The sequence below is a fragment of the Oncorhynchus keta genome, chromosome 20 (assembly GCF_023373465.1).
Source record: "Oncorhynchus keta strain PuntledgeMale-10-30-2019 chromosome 20, Oket_V2, whole genome shotgun sequence".
NCBI lineage: Eukaryota > Metazoa > Chordata > Actinopteri > Salmoniformes > Salmonidae > Oncorhynchus > Oncorhynchus keta.
The window spans coordinates 31,346,063-31,361,265 of record NC_068440.1 but is presented as its reverse complement, the minus strand read 5'-3'; the positions used below and the strand labels follow the sequence as shown (position 1 = coordinate 31,361,265).

Below are 15,203 nucleotides of genomic sequence, written 5' to 3'. Positions count from 1 at the left end.
GCCCAGCCAATCAGGATGATTGGCTTTATAAAATATGGCTTTATTACAAACAGAAATACTCCTCAGTTTCATCAGCTGTTTGGGTGACTGGTCTCAGATGATACCGCAGGTGAAGAAGCCAGATGTAGAGGTCCTGGGCTGGCATAGTTACACGTGGTCTGCCAAATTCTTTAAAATGTACATTAATTTCTCTGGCAACAGCTCTGGTGGACATTCCTGCAGTCAGCATGCCAATTGCACGCTCCCTCGAAACTTGAGACATCTGTGGCATTGTGTTGTGTGACACAACTGCACATTTTAGAGTGGCCTTTCAAGTCCCAGCACAAGGTGCAGCTGTGTAATGATCATACTGTTTAATCAGCTTCTTGATATTCCACACCTGTCAGGTGGATGGATTATCTTGGCAAAGGAGAAATGCTCACTAACAGGGATGTAAACACATTTGTGCACAGAATTTGAGAGAAATATGCTTTTTGTGCATCTGGAAAATTTCTGGAGTCTTTTATATCAGCTCATATCAGCTCATAATACAAAAAGAAACATAAAATAACAGTAACAAGGCTATATAAAGGGGCTACCGGCACCGAGTCAATGTGCTTGGGTACAGGTTAGTCAAGGTCATTTGTACATGTAGCTAGGGGTAAAGTGACTATGCATAGAAAATAAACAGAGTAGCAGCAGTGTAAAAACAAATGGGGTGTCAATGTAAATAGTGAGGTGGCCATTTGATTAGTTGTTCAGCAGTCATATGGCTTGGGGGTAGAAGCTCTTAAGGAGCCTTTTGGACCTAGACGTGGCGCTCCGATACCGCGCTCTCACACACGCATACACCCACTACTTAAGCCTATACATGTCCAAACTGTGTAGGAATGAGTCAGCCATACATGTGGGTATTGAAGTATGGCTGGAACGTGAGCCAAGCATGTGTGCCCCCCACCATCGCTTTCATTCTGTAATCAACTGGATGGAAGTGTCTTAGTTCATCATAAGGGGGCAACATGTGTATATCTACTGTATATCTGTTCCCGTGGGGAATCTCTGTACTGATGGCCCTTATACCACTGACTTTAGATTAGAGTGTACCTTTGGGCCCTGGTCCAAAGTAGTGCACTTTTTGGGAAAAAGGGTGCCATTTGGGATGTAGTCCAGTTGAAGTTCATGTTCCCGGTACTCACATGGCAGTCTTAGACGCTGAAATTCAGGGATGCAACATCAGTGAATGAAAAATGAAAGACAAGTGAATCTAAAATACAAGTATGCAGATATAAGGGATTGGTTAGCCTTGGTTTGATAACCGGGGTTGATATGTCTTTGTTCTCATAACCTCGGGGAGTATGTATGTATAGATTATCATGCAAGAGATCTTCATTTAATTAAATGCGGGCTCAGTCTCCGGTCTTTAAACCTCAGATCCCCTGATGCCGCCTTAAAACCTAAAAATGTAACGCCGAACTTGAGCATTTGCCAGCCGACCTGTAAATTGACCTGTAAGTTTTCCACCTAAAATCCAAATATCCAGTGTCAAAGTCTCTGACTGTGCCCTCGCCTCCTCTCTCTAAAACACATGTTTTGACTGTGCCCGCGTCTCCTCTCTCTAAAACACATGTTCTGACTGTGCCTTCCTCTCCTCTCTCTAAAACACATGTTCTGACTGTGCCCGCGTCTCCTCTCTCTAAAACACATGTTTTGACTGTGCCCGCGTCTCCTCTCTCTAAAACACATGTTCTGACTGTGCCCTCGCCTCCTCTCTCTAAAACACATGTTCTGACTGTGCCCTCCTCTCCTCTCTCTAAAACACATGTTCTGACTGTGCTCTCCTCTCTCTAAAACACATGTTCTGACTGTGCCCGCGTCTCCTCTCTCTAAAACACATGTTCTGACTGTGCTCTCCTCTCTCTAAAACACATGTTTTGACTGTGCCCGCGTCTCCTCTCTCTAAAACACATGTTCTGCCTGTGCCCGCGTCTCCTCTCTCTAAAACACATGTTCTGACTGTGCCCGCGTCTCCTCTCTCTAAAACACATTTTCTGACTGTGCCCGCGTCTCCTCTCTCTAAAACACATGTTCTGACTGTGCCCGCGTCTGCTCTCTCTAAAACACATGTTCTGACTGTGCCCGCGTCTCCTCTCTCTAAAACACATGTTTTGACTGTGCCCGCGTCTCCTCTCTCTAAAACACATGTTCTGACTGTGCCCTCCTCTCTCTAAAACACATGTTCTGACTGTGCCCGCGTCTCCTCTCTCTAAAACACATGTTTTGACTGTGCCCGCGTCTCCTCTCTCTAAAACACATGTTTTGACTGTGCCCGTCTCCTCTCTCTAAAACACATGTTCTGACTGTGCCCTCCTCTCCTCTCTCTAAAACACATGTTCTGACTGTGCCCGCGTCTCCTCTCTCTAAAACACATGTTCTGACTGTGCCTTCCTCTCCTCTCTCTAAAACACATGTTCTGACTGTGCCCTCCTCTCCTCTCTCTAAAACACATGTTCTGACTGTGCTCTCCTCTCTCTAAAACACATGTTCTGACTGTGCCCGCGTCTCCTCTCTCTAAAACACATGTTCTGACTGTGCTCTCCTCTCTCTAAAACACATGTTTTGACTGTGCCCGCGTCTCCTCTCTCTAAAACACATGTTCTGACTGTGCCCGCGTCTCCTCTCTCTAAAACACATGTTCTGACTGTGCCCGCGTCTCCTCTCTCTAAAACACATTTTCTGACTGTGCCCGTCTCCTCTCTCTAAAACACATGTTCTGACTGTGCCCGCGTCTGCTCTCTCTAAAACACATGTTCTGACTGTGCCCGCGTCTCCTCTCTCTAAAACACATGTTTTGACTGTGCCCGTCTCCTCTCTCTAAAACACATGTTCTGACTGTGCCCTCCTCTCTCTAAAACACATGTTCTGACTGTGCCCGCGTCTCCTCTCTCTAAAACACATGTTCTGACTGTGCCCTCGCCTCCTCTCTCTAAAACACATGTTCTGACTGTGCCCGCGTCTCCTCTCTCTAAAACACATGTTTTGACTGTGCCCGCGTCTCCTCTCTCTAAAACACATGTTCTGACTGTGCCCGCGTCTCCTCTCTCTAAAACACATGTTCTGACTGTGCCCTCCTCTCCTCTCTCTAAAACACATGTTCTGACTGTGCCCTCCTCTCCTCTCTCTAAAACACATGTTCTGACTGTGCCCGCGTCTCCTCTCTCTAAAACACATGTTCTGACTGTGCCCGCGTCTCCTCTCTCTAAAACACATGTTCTGACTGTGCCCGCGTCTCCTCTCTCTAAAACACATGTTCTGACTGTGCCCGCGTCTCCTCTCTCTAAAACACATGTTCTGACTGTGCCCTCCTCTCTCTAAAACACATGTTCTGACTGTGCCCTCCTCTCCTCTCTCTAAAACACATGTTCTGACTGTGCCCGCGTCTCCTCTCTCTAAAACACATGTTCTGACTGTGCCCGCGTCTCTCTCTCTAAAACACATGTTCTGACTGTGCCCGCGTCTCCTCTCTCTAAAACACATGTTCTGACTGTGCCCGCGTCTCCTCTCTCTAAAACACATGTTCTCACTGTGCCCTCCTCTCCTCTCTCTAAAACACATGTTCTCACTGTGCCCTCCTCTCTCTAAAACACATGTTCTGACTGTGCCCGCGTCTCCTCTCTCTAAAACACATGTTTTGACTGTGCCCGTCTCCTCTCTCTAAAACACATTTTCTGACTGTGCCCGCGTCTCCTCTCTCTAAAACACATGTTCTGACTGTGCCCGCGTCTCCTCTCTCTAAAACACATGTTTTGACTGTGCCCGTCTCCTCTCTCTAAAACACATGTTCTGACTGTGCCCTCCTCTCTCTAAAACACATGTTCTGACTGTGCCCGTGTCTCCTCTCTCTAAAACACATGTTCTGACTGTGCCCGCGTCTCCTCTCTCTAAAACACATGTTCTGACTGTGCCCGCATTTCCTCTCTCTAAAACACATGTTCTCACTGTGCCCTCCTCTCCTCTCTCTAAAACACATGTTCTGACTGTGCCCGCGTCTCCTCTCTCTAAAACACATGTTCTGACTGTGCCCGCGTCTCCTCTCTCTAAAACACATGTTCTGACTGTGCCCGCGTCTCCTCTCTCTAAAACACATGTTCTGACTGTGCCCGCGTCTCCTCTCTCTAAAACACATGTTCTGACTGTGCCCGCGTCTCCTCTCTCTAAAACACATGTTCTGACTGTGCCCGCGTCTCCTCTCTCTAAAACACATGTTCTGACTGTGCCCTCCTCTCCTCTCTCTAAAACACATGTTCTGACTGTGCCCGCGTCTCCTCTCTCTAAAACACATGTTTTGACTGTGCCCGCGTCTCCTCTCTCTAAAACACATGTTCTGACTGTGCCCTCGCCTCCTCTCTCTAAAACACATGTTCTGACTGTGCCCGCGTCTCCTCTCTCTAAAACACATGTTCTGACTGTGCCCGCGTCTCCTCTCTATAAAACACATGTTCTGACTGTGCCCTCCTCTCCTCTCTCTAAAACACATGTTCTGACTGTGCCCTCCTCTCCTCTCTCTAAAACACATGTTCTCACTGTGCCCTCCTCTCCTCTCTCTAAAACACATGTTCTGACTGTGCCTTCCTCTCCTCTCTCTAAAACACATGTTCTGACTGTGCCCGTCTCCTCTCTCTAAAACACATGTTCTGACTGTGCCTTCCTCTCCTCTCTCTAAAACACATGTTCTGACTGTGCCCGTCTCCTCTCTCTAAAACACATGTTCTGACTGTGCCCGCGTCTCCTCTCTCTAAAACACATGTTCTGACTGTGCCCGCGTCTCCTCTCTCTAAAACACATGTTCTGACTGTGCCCTCCTCTCCTCTCTCTAAAACACATGTTCTGACTGTGCCCGCGTCTCCTCTCTCTAAAACACATGTTCTGACTGTGCCCTCCTCTCCTCTCTCTAAAACACATGTTCTGACTGTGCCCTCCTCTCCTCTCTCTAAAACACATGTTCTGACTGTGCCCGCGTCTCCTCTCTCTAAAACACATGTTCTGACTGTGCCCTCCTCTCCTCTCTCTAAAACACATGTTCTGACTGTGCCCTCCTCTCCTCTCTCTAAAACACATGTTCTGACTGTGCCCGCGTCTCCTCTCTCTAAAACACATGTTCTGACTGTGCCCTCCTCTCCTCTCTCTAAAACACATGTTCTGACTGTGCCCTCCTCTCCTCTCTCTAAAACACATGTTCTGACTGTGCCCGCGTCTCCTCTCTCTAAAACACATGTTCTGACTGTGCCCTCCTCTCCTCTCTCTAAAACACATGTTCTGACTGTGCCCTCCTCTCCTCTCTCTAAAACACATGTTCTCACTGTGCCCTCCTCTCCTCTCTCTAAAACACATGTTCTGACTGTGCCCGCGTCTCCTCTCTCTAAAACACATGTTTTGACTGTGCCCGCATTTCCTCTCTCTAAAACACATGTTCTGACTGTGCCTTCCTCTCCTCTCTAAAACACATGTTCTGACTGTGCCCGCGTCTCCTCTCTCTAAAACACATGTTCTGACTGTGCCCGCGTCTCTTCTCTCTAAAACACATGTTCTGACTGTGCCCGCGTCTCCTCTCTCTAAAACACATGTTCTGACTGTGCCCTCCTCTCCTCTCTCTAAAACACATGTTCTGACTGTGCCCGCGTCTCCTCTCTCTAAAACACATGTTCTGACTGTGCCCTCCTCTCCTCTCTCTAAAACACATGTTCTGACTGTGCCCTCCTCTCCTCTCTCTAAAACACATGTTCTGACTGTGCCCGTCTCCTCTCTATAAAACACATGTTCTGACTGTGCCCTCCTCTCCTCTCTCTAAAACACATGTTCTGACTGTGCCCGCGTCTCCTCTCTCTAAAACACATGTTCTGACTGTGCCCGTCTCCTCTCTCTAAAACACATGTTCTGACTGTGCCCTCCTCTCCTCTCTCTAAAACACATGTTCTGACTGTGCCCTCCTCTCCTCTCTCTAAAACACATGTTCTCACTGTGCCCTCCTCTCCTCTCTCTAAAACACATGTTCTCACTGTGCCCTCCTCTCCTCTCTCTAAAACACATGTTCTCACTGTGCCCTCCTCTCCTCTCTCTAAAACACATGTTCTCACTGTGCCCTCCTCTCCTCTCTCTAAAACACATGTTCTGACTGTGCCCGCGTCTCCTCTCTCTAAAACACATGTTCTGACTGTGCCCTCCTCTCCTCTCTCTAAAACACATGTTCTGACTGTGCCCTCCTCTCCTCTCTCTAAAACACATGTTCTGACTGTGCCCTCCTCTCCTCTCTCTAAAACACATGTTCTCACTGTGCCCTCCTCTCCTCTCTCTAAAACACATGTTCTCACTGTGCCCTCCTCTCCTCTCTCTAAAACACATGTTCTGACTGTGCCCGCGTCTCCTCTCTCTAAAACACATGTTCTGACTGTGCCCTCCTCTCCACCTCTGTCTTCGCAGCCAGTGAGAACTGTCATGATTTCCACCCTATGTTCTTCACCCACGACCGCTCCTTCGAAGAGTTCTTCTGCATCTGCATCCAGCTGCTCAACAAGACCTGGAAGGAGATGAGGGCCACCAGCGAAGACTTCAACAAGGTGAGTTTGGACTTTGTGGCTCAGTTACTAAAGTATGGCGCCTGCAATGTCAGGATCATGGGTTCGATTCCCGCCTGGGGCCACTAAAATGGCAAATGGTATTCATTTTCAAAGGGTAATACTTCTGCAGGGGTAGCTAACCCTCTTTTTGGAGAGCTACCCTGCTCCCGGATTATTCTCCAGACCATTCTACTAATCAGCTGCTCATCAGGACCTTGATTAGCTGAAACAGGTGTGTTTGTTTAGGGCTTGAACAAAGTCATGCAGATCCAGTAGGGCTTTCTTTCTTTCATTCGATTTGTCAGCTCATATAGGAATGCTACTGTAGTGTATTGTCCCATGTGAAGTGGTGTTTTCCGGTCTGAACATGCAGTGCATTCGGAAAGTATTCAGACCCCTTGACTTTTTCCACATTTTGTTACATTAATCAAATCAAAATCAAATCAAACTTTATTTGCCACATGCGCCGAATACAACAAGTGTAGACTTTACTGTGAAATGCTTACTTACAGGCCCTTAACCAACAGTGCAGTTCAAGAAGAAGAAAATATTTACCAAGTAGTGTAACAGCTCTCTTCTATCTCCTAGAACAAGGATCGGACCAAAATGCAGCGTGATGATGATTCATGATATAATTTTAATGAAGGAAAAAACAATACAAGAGGAAACTACAAAATAATGAAAAGTGAAAAACCGAAACAGCCCTATCTGGTGCAAACAAAAAGACAGGAACAATCACCCACAAACACACAGTGAAACCCAGGCTACCTAAATATGGTTCCCGATCAGAGACAACGAGAATCACCTGACTCTGATTGAGAACCGCCTTAGGCAGCCATAGACTATGCTAGACAACCCTACTCAACCACAATCCCAATACCTACTAAACCCCAATACAAAAACACACCACAAAATAAACCCATGTCACACCCTGGCCTGACTAAATAAATAACAAAAACACAAAATACTAAGACCAAGGCGTGACAGAACCCCCCACCAAGGTGCGGACTCCCGGCCGCACACCTAAACCCATAGGGGAGGGTCCGGGTGTGCATCTGTCCACGGTGGCGGCTCCGGCTCGGGACGTGGACCCCACTCCAACCAAGTCTTAGTCCCCCTGTAACGCGTCCTTTGATTGGCGACCCTCGCCGCCGACCTTGGCCTAATAACCCTCACCAAGGACCCCACTGGACTGAGGGGCAGCTCGGGACAGAGGTGGAAGCTCGGGACAGAGGTGGAAGCTCGGGACAGAGGTGGAAGCTCGGGACAGAGGTGGAAGCTCGGGACAGAGGTGGAAGCTCGGGACAGAGGTGGAAGCTCGGGACAGAGGTGGAAGCTCGGGACAGAGGTGGAAGCTCGGGACAGAGGTGGAAGCTCAGGACTGAGGTGGAAGCTCGGGACTGAGGTGGAAGCTCGGGACTGAGGTGGAAGCCCGGGACTGAGGTGGAAGCCCGGGACTGAGGGGAAGCCCGGGACTGAGGGGAAGCCCGGGACTGAGGGGAAGCCCGGGACTGAGAGGAAGCCCAGTACTGAGAGGAAGCACAGGCATGTAGTTGGCTCCGGCAGATCCTGGCTGGCTGGAAGAGTCTGGTTGACTGGCAGATCTGGAAGAGTCTGGTTGACTGGCAGATCTGGAAGAGTCTGGTTGACTGGCAGATCTGGAAGAGTCTGGTTGACTGGCAGATCTGGAAGAGTCTGGTTGACTGGCAGATCTGGAAGAGTCTGGTTGACTGGCAGATCTGGAAGAGTCTGGTTGACTGGCAGATCTGGACGAGTCTGGTTGACTGGCAGATCTGGAAGAGTCTGGTTGACTGGCAGATCTAGCTGCTCTGGCTGCTCCATGCAGACTGGCAGCTCTGGCTGCTCCATGCAGACTGGCAGCTTTGGCTGCTCCATGCAGACTGGCAGCTCTGGCTGCTCCATGCAGACTGGCAGCTCTGGCTGCTCCATGCAGACTGGCAGCTCTGGCTGCTCCATGCAGGCTGGCAGCTCTGGCTGCTCCATGCAGGCTGGCAGCACTGGCTGCTCCATGCAGGCTGGCAGCTCTGGCTGCTCCATGCAGGCTGGCAGCTCTGGCTGCTCCATGCAGGCTGGCAGCACTGGCTGCTCCATGCAGGCTGGCAGCTCCATGCAGGCTGGCAGCTCTGGCTGCTCCATGCAGGCTGGCAGCACTGGCTGCGCTAAACAGGCGGGAGACTCCAGCAGCGCAGGAGAGGAGGAAAGCTCTGGCTGCGCTAAACAGGCGGGAGACTCCGGCAGCGCAGGAGAGGAGGAAAGCGCTGGCTGCGCTGAACAGGCAGGAGGCTCCGACAGCGCTAGAGAGAAGGAAGGCTCTGATAGCGTTAGACAGGCGGGAGACTCCGACAGCGCTGGAGAGGCGAGGCACACTGTAGGCCTGATGCGTGGTGCTGGCACTGGTGGAACTGGACCGAGAACACGCACAGGAAGCCTGGTGCGGGGAGCTGCCACCGGAGGACTGGTGTGTGGAGGTGGCTCTGGATAGACTGGACTGTGCAGGTGCACTGGAGCTCTTGAGCACCAAGCCTGCCCAACCTTACCTGGCTCGATGCCCACTCTAGCCCGGCCAATACGAAGAGCTGGTATGAACCGCACCGGGCTATGCACCCGCACTGGAAACACAGTGCGCTCCCTAGCATAACACGGTGCCTGTCCGGTCTCTCTAGCCCCTCGGTAAGCACAGGGAGTTTGCGCAGGTCTCCTACCTGGCATAGCCATACTCCCTGTGAGCCCCCTCCCAATACATTTTTGGGACTGACTCTCAGGCTTCCATCCGCGTCGCCGTGCTGCCTCTTCATACCAGCGCATCTCCGCTTTCTCCGCCTCCAGTTCTTCTTTGGGGTGTCGATATTCACCATGCTGAGCCCAGGCTCCTTTTCCGTCCAATATTTCCTCCCAAGTCCAGAAGTCCTGTGATCGCTGCTCCTGCTGTCGCTGTTGCCTGTTACCACGCCACTTGGTCCGGGTGGGGTGGGTGATTCTGTAACGGCTCTCTTCTATCTCCTCCTCTGACGAAGAGGTAGAACAAGGATCGGACCAAAATGCAGCGTGATGATGATTCATGATATAATTTTAATGAAGGAAAAAACAATACAAGCGGAAACTACAAAATAATGAAAAGTGAAAAACCGAAACACCCCTATCTGGTGCAAACACAAAGACAGGAACAATCACCCACAAACACAGTGAAACCCAGGCTACCTAAATATGGTTCCCGATCAGAGACAACGAGAATCACCTGACTCTGATTGAGAACCGCCGTAGGCAGCCATAGACTATGCTAGACAACCCTACTCAACCACAATCCCAATACCTACTGAACCCCAATACAAAAACACACCACAAAATAAACCCATGTCACACCCTGGCCTGACCAAATAAATAACAAAAACACAAAATACTATGACCAAGGCGTGACAAGTAGGCTACAATAAAAAGTAATAATAAAAAGAAACACAATAAGAATAACAGTAACAAGGCTATATACAGGGGGAACCGGTACCGAGTCAGTGTGCAAGGTGTACAGGCTAGTTGAGGTAATCTGTACATGTAGGTGGGGGCGAAGTGACTCTGCATAGGTTACAAACTAACAGTGAGTAGCAGCAGTAACAAGGGGGGAGGTCAATGTAAATTGTCCTGTAGCGATTTTTATGAATTGATCAGTAGAATAATAGCTTGGGGGTAGAATGTTTTGAGGATCCTTTTGGTCCTAGACTTGGTGCTCCGGTACCGCTTGCCGTGCGGTAGCAGAGACAACAGTCTATAACTTGGGTGACTGGAGTCTCTGACAATTTTATGGGCTTTCCTTTGACACTGCCTATTATATAGGTCATGGATGGCAGGAAGCTTGGCCCCAGTGATGTTCTGGGCCGTTCACACTACCCTCTGTAGCACCTTACGGTCAGATGCCGAGCAGTTGCCATAGAAGGCGGTGATGCAACCGGTCAGGATGCTCTGGATGGTGCAGATTTGCCAAATGGAGGGCGGGGGAGAGCTTTGTATGCATCTGTGTGTGTGGAGTTAAGGTGGTCTAGGATTGATTTATTCCCTGGTTGAACATGTGACACGCTGGTAAAACTTGGGAATACTGATATAAGTTTGCCTGCATTAAAGTCCCAGGCCACTAGGAGCGCTGCTTCTGGGTGAGTATTTTCTTCTCTGCTTATGGCCTTATAGAGTTGATTGAGAGCGGTCTTAGTGCCAGCTTCGCTTTGTGGTGGTAAATAGACGGCTACGAATAGTACAGATGTGAACTCTCTTGGTCGACAGCTTATCATAAGGTACTCTACCTCAGGCAAGCAATACCTCGAGACTTCTTTAATATTAGACACACACCCCCACCCCTCATCTTACCAGAGGTAGCGTCTCTGTTCTGCCCGTGCATGGAAAATCCTGCCAGCTCTATATTTTCAGTTTTTTCGTTCAGCCACGTCTTGATGAAACATAAGATGTTACAGTTTAATGTCCCAATGGCAGGATTATCTTAATAGTAGGTCATCAATTTTATTTTCTAACGATTGCACGTTAGCAAGGAGAATGGAAGGCATTGGGAGTTTACTCGCTCGCCTCTGGCTTCTCAGAAGGATCCCCGATCTGCGTCCCCTTTTCCGGCGTCTTTTCTTCACGTAACAGGCGTGAATCTGGGCCGTTCCAGTAAAAGCAGGATCTTCTTCTCGTCGGACTCGTTAAAGGAGAACGTTTCTTCCAGTCCGCGGTGAGTAAACGCTTTTCTGATGTCCAGAAGTTATTTGCGGTCATAAGAGACGGTAGCAGCAACATTATGTACACAATAAGTTAAAAAATAAGTTGGGAGAATGTAAGATGTCAGCCATGTTCTTCGGCGCCATCTTTATCTTTACATTGCAGCCTTATTCTAAAATAGATTCAATTAAAAAAATGTCATGGATCTACACACTAACCCATAATGACAAAGTGAAAGCAAGTTTTTAGAAATGATAGCAAATTTATTCAAAATTATAAACAGAAATACTTTATTTACATCAGTATTCAGACCCTTTGCTATGACATTCGACATTGAGGTCAGGTGCATCCTGGGGTCGATTAAATTGATTGGACATGATTTGGAAAGGCACAACCTGTCTATATAAGGTCCCATGAGATTGAAGGAATTGTCTGTAGAGCTCTGAGACAGGATTGTGTAAAGGCATAGATCTGGGGAAGGGTACCAAAACATTTCTGCAGCATTTAAGGTCCCCAAGAACACAGTGGCCACCATCATTCTTAAATGGAAGAAGTTTGGAACCACCAAGACTCTTCCTAGAGCTAGCAGCCTGGCCAAACTGAGCAATCGGGGGAGAAGGGCCTTGGTCAGGGATATGACCAAGAATCTGATGGCCACTCTGACAGAGCTCCAGAGTTCCTCTAAGTAGATGGAAGAACATTCCAGATGGACAATCATCTCCGCAGCACTCCACCAATCAGGCCTTTATGGTAGAGTGGCCAGACAGAAGCCACTTCTCAGTAAAAGGCATGACAGCCCGCTTCGAGTTTGCCATTAGGCACCTAAAGGACTCTGACCATGAGAAACAAGATTCTCTGATGAAACCAAGATTGAACTCTTTGGCCTGAAAGCCAAGCAAAAGTGAATTAAGATCCTTTATGAAAACCTGCTCCAGAGCGCTCAGGACTTTAGACTGGGGCGAAGGTTCACCTTCTAACAGGACAACGACCCTAAGCACACAGACAAGAAAATGCAGGAGTTGCTTCGGGACAAGTCTCTAAATGTCCTTGAGTGGCCCAGCCAAAGCCCAGACTTGAACCCGATCGAACAGCTCTGGAGAGACCTGAAAATAGCTGTGCAGCGACACTCCCCATCCAACCCAACAGAGCTTAAGAGGATCTGGCAGAGAAGAATGGGGAAAACTCCCCAAATACAGTTGTGCCAAGCTTGTAGAGTCATCCCCATGAAGACTCGAGGCTGTAATCGCTGCCAAAGGTTCTTCAACAAAGTACTGAGTAAAGGGTCTGAATACTTATGTAAATTTGATATTTCATTTTTTCCCCAAACATTTTTAAAAACTTGTTTTTGCTTTGACATGGGGTATTGTGAAGTCATTATGGGGTATTGTGATGTCATTATGAGTATTGTGTGTAGATTGATGAGGGGAAAAAATAACAATTGAATCCATTTTAGAATAAGTGAGTAGTTATAGTAGCCACTGCCTATATAAAGCCAGCCTCAATGTACAGAAGTTGATTTAAGATGCATAGTTGTGGGCTGCTTCACAGGTGATACCCTATTCCCTACATAGTGCACTACTTTTGGCCAAAGCCCATCAAAAGAAGTGCACTACATAGGGACACAGCCATGTCTCTCCAGATGGGTTTTCCTTGAGGCGTGTCTTATTTTAGCAGTGATTGAGAGGGATGGGAATTGAGCTCATCTCCCTAGGCTTTCAAATTAAATTCCTCATTGTTGTCTGACATGAAATACACATCAACTCCTCGGTTGGTCTCACTGCTTATTTAACTCCTGGCTTCAGTAACAGGCAGAAAATGCTGTTTTATTCAGATAAAAAACATTTTCTTTTCAACACACACACATCTGAGGAAGTCAGATTCAGTCACTGTCTCTGAGGAAGTCTGATTCAGTCACTGTCTCTGAGGAAGTCTGAATCAGTCACTGTCTCTGAGGAAGTCTGATTCAGTCACTGTCTCTGAGGAAGTCTGATTCAGTCACTGTCTCTGTGGGAGTCTGATTCAGTCACTGTCTCTGAGGAAGTCTGATTCAGTCACTGTCTCTGAGGAAGTCTGATTCAGTCACTGTCTCTGAGGAAGTCTGATTCAGTCACTGTCTCTGTGGAAGTCTGATTCAGTCACTGTCTCTGTGGAAGTCTGATTCAGTCACTGTCTCTGAGGAAGTCTGATTCAGTCACTGTCTCTGTGGAAGTCTGATTCAGTCACTGTCTCTGTGGAAGTCTGATTCAGTCACTGTCTCTGAGGAAGTCTGATTCAGTCACTGTCTCTGTGGAAGTCTGATTCAGTCACTGTCTCTGAGGAAGTCTGATTCAGTCACTGTCTCTGTGGAAGTCTGATTCAGTCACTGTCTCTGTGGGAGTCTGATTCAGTCACTGTCTCTGAGGAAGTCTGATTCAGTCACTGTCTCTGAGGAAGTCTGATTCAGTCACTGTCTCTGAGGAAGTCTGATTCAGTCACTGTCTCTGTGGAAGTCTGATTCAGTCACTGTCTCTGAGGAAGTCTGATTCAGTCACTGTCTCTGAGGAAGTCTGATTCAGTCACTGTCTCTGAGGAAGTCTGATTCAGTCACTGTCTCTGAGGAAGTCTGATTCAGTCACTGTCTCTGAGGAAGTCTGATTCAGTCACTGTCTCTGAGGAAGTCTGATTCAGTCACTGTCTCTGAGGAAGTCTGATTCAGTCACTGTCTCTGAGGAAGTCTGATTCAGTCACTGTCTCTGAGGAAGTCTGATTCAGTCACTGTCTCTGTGGAAGTCTGATTCAGTCACTGTCTCTGTGGAAGTCTGATTCAGTCACTGTCTCTGAGGAAGTCTGATTCAGTCACTGTCTCTGTGGAAGTCTGATTCAGTCACTGTCTCTGAGGAAGTCTGATTCAGTCACTGTCTCTGTGGAAGTCTGATTCAGTCACTGTCTCTGAGGAAGTCTGATTCAGTCACTGTCTCTGTGGAAGTCTGATTCAGTCACTGTCTCTGTGGGAGTCTGATTCAGTCACTGTCTCTGAGGAAGTCTGATTCAGTCACTGTCTCTGAGGAAGTCTGATTCAGTCACTGTCTCTGAGGAAGTCTGATTCAGTCACTGTCTCTGTGGAAGTCTGATTCAGTCACTGTCTCTGTGGAAGTCTGATTCAGTCACTGTCTCTGAGGAAGTCTGATTCAGTCACTGTCTCTGAGGAAGTCTGATTCAGTCACTGTCTCTGAGGAAGTCTGATTCAGTCACTGTCTCTGAGGAAGTCTGATTCAGTCACTGTCTCTGAGGAAGTCTGATTCAGTCACTGTCTCTGAGGAAGTCTGATTCAGTCACTGTCTCTGAGGAAGTCTGATTCAGTCACTGTCTCTGAGGAAGTCTGATTCAGTCACTGTCTCTGAGGAAGTCTGATTCAGTCACTGTCTCTGTGGAAGTCTGATTCAGTCACTGTCTCTGTGGAAGTCTGATTCAGTCACTGTCTCTGAGGAAGTCTGATTCAGTCACTGTCTCTGTGGAAGTCTGATTCAGTCACTGTCTCTGAGGAAGTCTGATTCAGTCACTGTCTCTGTGGAAGTCTGATTCAGTCTGATTGTGTCTTTTTTTTGCCAGACTGTCAGATTGCATAGAAAATGTAAACTCCACGTGATATTGGAAACCTAAGCCAATCCTATCAGTATTCTAGTACTGTACACAGCATCATATGAACATTCCATTTTTCCTGTTGTCAAATGAATAGTGGATAGTGTAAGGTAGGCTGTTGCTGTTTCACAAGATCATCAGATTACTGTAGGAACAGAGGTACTATTTTGTTGTGTGTACAGTATTGACTAACCACCAATCTCCTCTGTAGCTTCAACACCCTGCCTTGTTTTGAGGCATCATGATGTGAATCATTGGCTGTGTCCCAAATGGCAT

General features: G+C 47.9%; 1 protein-coding gene across 6 annotated transcripts in view; it reads left to right on the top strand.

The window, feature by feature from the left end:
• elmo1 (engulfment and cell motility 1 (ced-12 homolog, C. elegans)) overlaps window positions 1-15,203 on the top strand; it is a 192,756-nt gene that overhangs the window by 126,169 nt on the left and 51,384 nt on the right. For all 6 annotated transcript variants that reach the window (XM_052472646.1, XM_052472647.1, XM_052472648.1 and 3 more), the window contains one exon: window positions 6,454-6,590. In XM_052472646.1, the coding sequence (XP_052328606.1) occupies window positions 6,454-6,590 (137 nt within the window). The remainder of the gene's footprint in view (window positions 1-6,453; window positions 6,591-15,203) is intronic.